This window comes from Gymnoscopelus braueri (assembly GCF_963280865.1).
Source record: "Gymnoscopelus braueri genome assembly, chromosome: 7".
Lineage (NCBI taxonomy): Eukaryota > Metazoa > Chordata > Actinopteri > Myctophiformes > Myctophidae > Gymnoscopelus > Gymnoscopelus braueri.
Genome location: NC_137608.1, coordinates 54,898,080 through 54,905,579, shown reverse-complemented (window position 1 = coordinate 54,905,579; position 7,500 = coordinate 54,898,080). Strand labels below are relative to the sequence as shown.

Genomic DNA, 7,500 nt, shown 5'->3' with positions numbered 1-7,500 from the left:
GACCGGTGGAGGTGTGGACATGTTTAACATGAAGCTGACCGGTGGAGGTGTGGACATGTTTAACATGAAGCTGACCGGTGGAGGTGTGGACATGTTTAACATGAAGCTGACCGGTGGAGGTGTGGACATGTTTAACATGAAGCTGACCGGTGGAGGTGTGGACATGTTTAACATGAAGCTGACCGGTGGAGGTGTGGACATGTTTAACATGAAGCTGACCGGTGGAGGTGTGGACATGTTTAACATGAAGCTGACCGGTGGAGGTGTGGACATGTTTAACATGAAGCTGACCGGTGGAGGTGTGGACATGTTTAACATGAAGCTGATAGGGACAGAGTAGTGGAAGCTAGGCTAGGAGGAGACAGCGTGACAATTAGCGAGCAGCAGTATGGGTTTATGCCAAGGGCCCAGGATTCGCCTTTGAAATTGAGTCTATATAGGAAGTGACATGTTCATTTGAATGGCCTGTAGTTTTGCTGTTTTACGCCTGCTGGTGTCAGAAGAAATAACTCTCAATGCAAGTTGTTTGTTGACAATTTTTAGATTTTCTTACCTTAATAAACATTGTCATAAATACTCTATGCTTCCAGTCGCTAGTTTAAAGTCTTCTTTCAATCATCATGATATGCGTTTTGGTAATCTATGGTCCCATTTACTTTAAAATTGATGATAAAGTAGGCCAGAAGACAGAAGAAGTGAAGTATAGAGAAGGACAGAAGAAGTGAAGTATAGAGAAGGACAGAAGAAGTGAAGTATAGAGAAGGACAGAAGAAGTGAAGTATAGAGAAGGACAGAAGAAGTGAAGTATAGAGAAGGACAGAAGAAGTGAAGTATAGAGAAGGACAGAAGAAGTGAAGTATAGAGAAGGACAGAAGAAGTGAAGTATAGAGAAGGACAGAAGAAGTGAAGTATAGAGAAGGACAGAAGAAGTGAATTCAATTCAATTCAATTTTATTAAAGTGTCAAATCACAACAAGTTGTCTCAAGACACTTTACATGTAGAGAAGAGACCCGACATCCCACCCTGAGCAAGCAATTTTGCGACAGTGGCAACGAAAAACTCCGTCTTAACTGGAAGAAACGTCAGGCAGACCCTAGGCTCTAGGGTGGCGGCCTTCTGCCTCGACCGTGTCGGGGGAAAGAAGAGAGAGAGAGGGAGAGACAGACAGAGGAGAGACAGAAAGAGATACAGTGCAAGTAGTAACAATAACAATAGTAGCAAATATAATAGTGTAAGATAGTATATGATAATATAATATAGTACAGCAATAGTGTGTATGCAGTATATAATGGTATAATATAAGAATGTTAAGATAATATACAGTATAGTGTAGTGGTATAGTGTAGTGTAGTAGAAATCCACGGTCGTGCTCCATGGAGAGGCCCGGTCCGCAGTCACAGTCTTGAGCCGCAGTTGGGGGTCCGTAGTGACAGTCCATGGACCTGCGACGTGGGAAATAAAAGAAACTCCGGGGAGCGGGTCCCCGGTTGTAGAATTAGTGGCAGGCCTTACTAGAGAGTGAATCCGTACAGGGTTAATTACGATTGTACCAATGGGACACAAACCCACACAACCAAAGGGAGGACGAGAAGAGAGAGAGGACGAGAGGAGAGAGTAAGTGAAGTATAGAGAAGGACAGAAGAAGTGAAGTATAGAGAAGGACAGAAGAAGTGAAGTATAGAGAAGGACAGAAGAAGTGAAGTATAGAGAAGGACAGAAGAAGTGAAGTATAGAGAAGGACAGAAGAAGTGAAGTATAGAGAAGGACAGAAGAAGTGAAGTATAGAGAAGGACAGAAGAAGAGAAGTATAGAGAAGGACAGAAGAAGTGAAGTATAGAGAAGGACAGAAGAAGTGAAGTATAGAGAAGGACAGAAGAAGTGAAGTATAGAGAAGGACAGAAGAAGAGAAGTATAGAGAAGGACAGAAGAAGTGAAGTATAGAGAAGGACAGAAGAAGTGAAGTATAGAGAAGGACAGAAGAAGTGAAGTATAGAGAAGGACAGAAGAAGTGAAGTATAGAGAAGGACAGAAGAAGTGAAGTATAGAGAAGGACAGAAGAAGTGAAGTATAGAGAAGGACAGAAGAAGTGAAGTATGGAGAAGGACAGAAGAAGTGAAGTATAGAGAAGGACAGAAGAAGTGAAGTATAGAGAAGGACAGAAGAAGTGAAGTATAGAGAAGGACAGAAGAAGTGAAGTATAGAGAAGGACAGAAGAAGTGAAGTATAGAGAAGGACAGAAGAAGTGAAGTATAGAGAAGGACAGAAGAAGTGAAGTATAGAGAAGGACAGAAGAAGTGAAGTATAGAGAAGGACAGAAGGAGTTACACTGTGTCTTTGTGGAAAAAGCAGGAGAGGGAGTGTGGTTTTGCATGAAGAATGAATGACGCAGGAGATGTCCTCACAGTCAGTAGTGGAAAAAGTACTACATTTTTTTACTTAAAGGGATATTTCACTTTAAAAAAACTTTTGGTCATTTTATTGTGTTTTATTGTGTAGACCCTTTGTGAGCCCCCAGACAGTTTTTAAGTTGCTCGATTCAGTATTTAGATATTTGATATTCATTTTATCAGACACGCCCCCTTCCTATACAAACCCATTGTAACTTCAAACTCCATTTTAAAACACCCGTCCTTGGTTCTGGTGACTCACCCTGCCCTCCTAATGCGTGAGGGGGCCGTGTTTTTACGATAAATTTTTTCATTTATTTTATTTTATTTTTTTATTGTATTTAATTGTTTTCATTTTCCCAAAAAAATGTAGAAATACTCTGTTACAAGTAAAAGTGCGGAATTCAAATTTCACTTGAGTAAAAGTACAAAAGCATTGGCATCAAAACGTACTTAAAGTACCCAAAGTAAAAGTACCCATTATGCAGAATGTCCCATTTCACAAGTTTTCATAAGTAAAAAAAAAGAATAATTTGAAAATAGCAGATCTACAAGCTCACAATGCGTCGCGATGCGATGCTTTTTTTGGCAGGCAGCTAAGTGAAAATCAGCTATTTCCGCCCAAAATAATATTTTAGGCGACTAAATCAACTGTAGATTTAGTCGACTAAAAACTAAAACTAGACAAAAACTAAAACATTTCAGATGACTAAAATATGACAAAAACTAAACAGAACTTTATTCATAAGACTATTATCAAACTAAATCTAAATCAACACTGCTGTGGTGCTCTTCCTGAGCATAAACCATAGACAGTAAAAAGAATGGACAGCGTTGTGCCAATAGACTCTAAAGACCATAAATTAAGCCTATTTTTCAGCAATTTCAAATCCGCCATCTTTCTATATCGCCTCATTTTGCGTCATATCCTACACAACCGGAAATACATGCTATTGGTTGAGTAGCTTGTCAATCAAGAGCGGGGGCGGGGAATGAATGCTATTGGTTGTGTAGCTTGTCAATCAAATCATCCCGTCCCTCCTACAGCATACCCTACTTTATCATCAATTTTTAAATAAATGGGACCATAATTTACCAAAACTCACATCTTGATGATTGAAAGAAGACTTTAAACTATAGCGACATGACTGCCAGCTCCCACCTGATGTACAGAGTGCCGCGCTATGAGCTTGTAGATCTGCTATTTTAGAAAAAAAATAAAAAAAAGTGCAAATCTTTGAATATATTTTTTTAAAGTGAACATTTGTAACTCAAATCTTTGCTTCAGGTGGTCCCTGGAACAACATACTTTGACATGGGGGTCCGTGACCAAATACACATCATTTTGGGGGTCCTTGACATGAAAAAGTTTGAGAACCACTGGTCTATAGGGAACGAAAGGACCGTGGCTTAAGGATGACAAGTGAATTGTTGTTTTATTGAATGACCTTCTTTTGGTTTCTTTTAAGTTTGAAATGATATTCACAGCAGAATCTTAATACAATATTTTACAATGGATGCACTTGAATGTTTCATACTTGAAAACAAGTCCAGACGCAAACCACTAAATAAACAAAACAATCAACCTATCCTTACCTTTTAACCCTCCAACTATCCTAACCTACATCAAATAAAAAGCACAATGGAAATCTAAACTAATCTATCTGCTCTAATCTAACTAAGGCAGTGGTTCTCAACCAGTGGTCCGGGGACCACCAGTGGTCCTTTGGGGGGTACCAGGGGGTCCCCAGCGAAATTAGTTAACATAGCATCTGATCATAGCCGCTATGAGCTTGTAGATCTGCTAGTATAGCGGGTTCACACACTCAAAATGCATAAATGTGGGCACATATAGAGCACAGAGGGCTACCACAGTTTTGGCACCCCTTACTGCGACACAGCACTCAGTGGACAGCATGTAACACACTGCCCATTCACACAGCTGCTGACAGCTCTTAAATAGGAGGCCTTCTTCAGTGATTGGTCCAGCCTGATTGAAGAGAATCAGTGAACAGGTGTGAAGGTGCCCCACCAATCCGGTGGCAGCCAGGTCTCCTCTACATTAGGACCCGAGCTGGATGAATGTATGTCAGGGTGCAATGCAACAGTTACTGTAAGACAATACATACTATGATAAGTAGAACCCTTCAACAGTGAAGACAATAAATAATATAATAAGTAGAACCCTTCATATATATAATATATACATAATATAATAAGTAGAACCCTTCTCAGATACAGATATGTAACATAGTCAGACAGACTCTGGATGCATCATAATGTTCGAGCCTTTAAACAGAGTTCACAGACATCTGCTGACCACACCTCACGTTGAGCTGCAGTGAACATTATGATTGGCCAAATGGATACATTATCTGACTTGACTATTGTTCACAATTGCATCCAATTAAAAAAATAAGTACATTTAAAAAAAAGGAAAGTGAAAAGTACAAAAGAACCAAAATAAAGCTTATTATTTATTATAATTTTTGCACCAGTGGTGTCAGGGCTTGACCTTATGTTTGCTTTAAAAGTCGGGGTTCACGGGGTCACAGGAAGTGACCTGCATCCAAACTGAGCCTGCTGACCCCTGCTGTTAAAGAGCAGCGACTGCAACCTGAAACCATGCTGGATTTACTGCTGTTACACAGGCAGCGTGTCGGCTCATTTAGACCAGTGCTTCTCAACCTGCGGGTCGGGGTCCACACAGGATTTTCTATTTGGGGTCTACTAAAAAGACTGGTCAAACATTTGGCCAAATTGTCAAATAATATAAGAAAGAGACGCCTTTTTTTTGCATTGCGAGGCTTTGTGAGCTTGTAGATCAGCTATTTTCAAAATATTTATCTGTGGAACAGAATCAAACTAAATGTAATTCCTCAACTCTTACAATTCCAAGTGCTTGTCAGGGTGGGGGGTCCCCAGTTCAAATATGAATATTTTGGGGGGTCCCCAGTTCAAGTATGATTATTTTGGGGGGTCCCCAGTTAAAATATGATTATTTTGGGGGGTCCCCAGTTAAAATATGATTATTTTGGGGGGTCCCCAGTTCAATTATGATTATTTTGGGGGGTCGCGGCCTGAGCAGTTTGGGAACCCTTGTCATAGGAAAGAAAACAGTCACTGCTCGGGGTCATTTGCTGTGATCCCTGACCCCTGTGTGTGTTGTGTTGTGTTGTGTTGTGTTGTGTTGTGTTGTGTTGTGTTGTGTTGTGTTGTGTTGTGTTGTGTTGTGTAGTTGTGTGTAGTGTCATCAGTAGTGTAATTTCTTTCATCATCTTCAGGTTCCTCTGTTTGAGGATGAAGAGGAAGGTCTGGTGATGAAGAGTCCAGGTAACTTACTGTGTGTGTGTGTGTGTGTGTGTGTGTGTGTGTGTGTGTGTGTGTGTGTGTGTGTGTGTGTGTGTGTGTGTGTGTGTGTGTGTGTGTGTGTGTGTGTGTGTGTGTGTGTGTGTGTGTGTGTGCGCTCGCTGAACTCTTAAGTATGTGTTGCTGAACTCTGGCAGGAGGTATAGAGCGTGCCAAAAATCCTGAAGGGGGCGTCAACAAGTGTCTTTTGGTAGCGGCGGACATCTTTGAGGGGTAAAAACCAGGTTGACTTAACATTGCCCAATGCCACGCCCAATGCCACGCCCCCCCGTGGTGACGACACGTTGGCACGCTCTATATAGGGTCCCTCTTTGTGAAGCTCAATAGATACAATTAGTAATTTGTTCCTTTATCAATTAAATGGATGAAGAGGCTCTGGATCCTCTGAGGTCAGACACAATAACAGGAGCTTTAAAGTAATACTAGGTAACGTTTTCAACAAAACTAAAGTTAAATTGTATATCTTTTGTCAGTGGCAAAAGTTTCACAACACCCACTCCATGAATTTCACCCCCGGAAGCCTTTTATTTATATATTTTCTATTGAACGGTGAAGGGGGGGACTTTCCCGGGAAAATGACGTTCCTGGCCAACGTCATGACGTCGTGGCCGACGTCCCCAGGAACTACCGCAACGGTTTCCTGTTTGGCCAGGAACTACCGCGGTAATAGCAAAAAGGAACCTCACGCTGATGTTAAGAGAATGTAGGATTAGAAGATCGAAAAAGAACAGAAAAAGAAAGCACAGCTCATGGTAACTAATGCTCCACTGGCTAAGAGAAACGATCCGTAGATAGTATAAAACGATTAAAAGATCGCTTTTTGAAACGCTTCCGGCTTCCGGTGAAAACGAATGGAATTCTGGGTAATCGAGGATTACGGAAATTGTATGCAGTGACGGTAGTGACCAGCAGAGGTTGCTAGAAATCGTTATTTGGGATTCTGCATTGTACAACTTTAAGGTTTGGTACGTAGAGCTGTTATACTGTATGACAGTCAGTGTGCCATATCAACAATAATGATGTTTGATTATGACACCACATCAAAATGAAATATTTCCAACAGATGTTGATTGTCCATAATTATACATAACAACCTTTATTTACATTTTATTTTGAAATGATCAGGACATTGTAATGATCAATAGACCCTGAGCAATACCCCCACACTCCCAGACTCCCTCCCCAGTCAGAGTTCAGAGTTTGAATGAATGTAGTAATCATGTGCAGGATATCATGTGCATACGGACTTCATTTAATTGACTAAATTATTTTAAATATCGTATAAAAAGTAATCCTCTCTCTTACACTCATGCCAGTGTGCCTGTGATCACCCTCCCCTGTGCCAACGTTGGCCCCTTGCCTAAGGTTGCCTACCCCCTGCTGTATAGCCTATAGTGTTGCCAGAGTTGCCAAAAAAACAATCAATTATTTAAACCAGTGGTTCTCAAATATTTTCATGTCAAGGACCCCCAAATGAATATGTATTTGTCTGTGGACCCCCGTCTGAAAACATTTTGTGCCATGGGACTCCCGTACCAAATATATTTGTAACATTTTCGCTTTTTCTCCAATTTCTTTTGAAAATAGCAGGTCTACAAGCTCACAACGCAACGAGTTGTGAGCTTGTTGATTGGCTATTTTCAAATAGCTGATGCATACAGGTTCAAAGTGCTCGTGTGGCCTACAGTCGCTTCTTTTGGGCATGTTTTCACAGACCGGGTTGCTTATTTCTCTCACACAATC

The 7,500-nt window shown here is 40.9% G+C and overlaps 1 protein-coding gene across 1 annotated transcript in view; it reads left to right on the top strand.

The window, feature by feature from the left end:
- LOC308089329 (5'-AMP-activated protein kinase subunit gamma-1-like) overlaps window positions 1-7,500 on the top strand; it is a 20,503-nt gene that overhangs the window by 2,085 nt on the left and 10,918 nt on the right. The window contains exon 2 of the mRNA XM_080433995.1: window positions 5,673-5,721. Within this exon, the coding sequence (XP_080290121.1) occupies window positions 5,673-5,721 (49 nt within the window). The remainder of the gene's footprint in view (window positions 1-5,672; window positions 5,722-7,500) is intronic.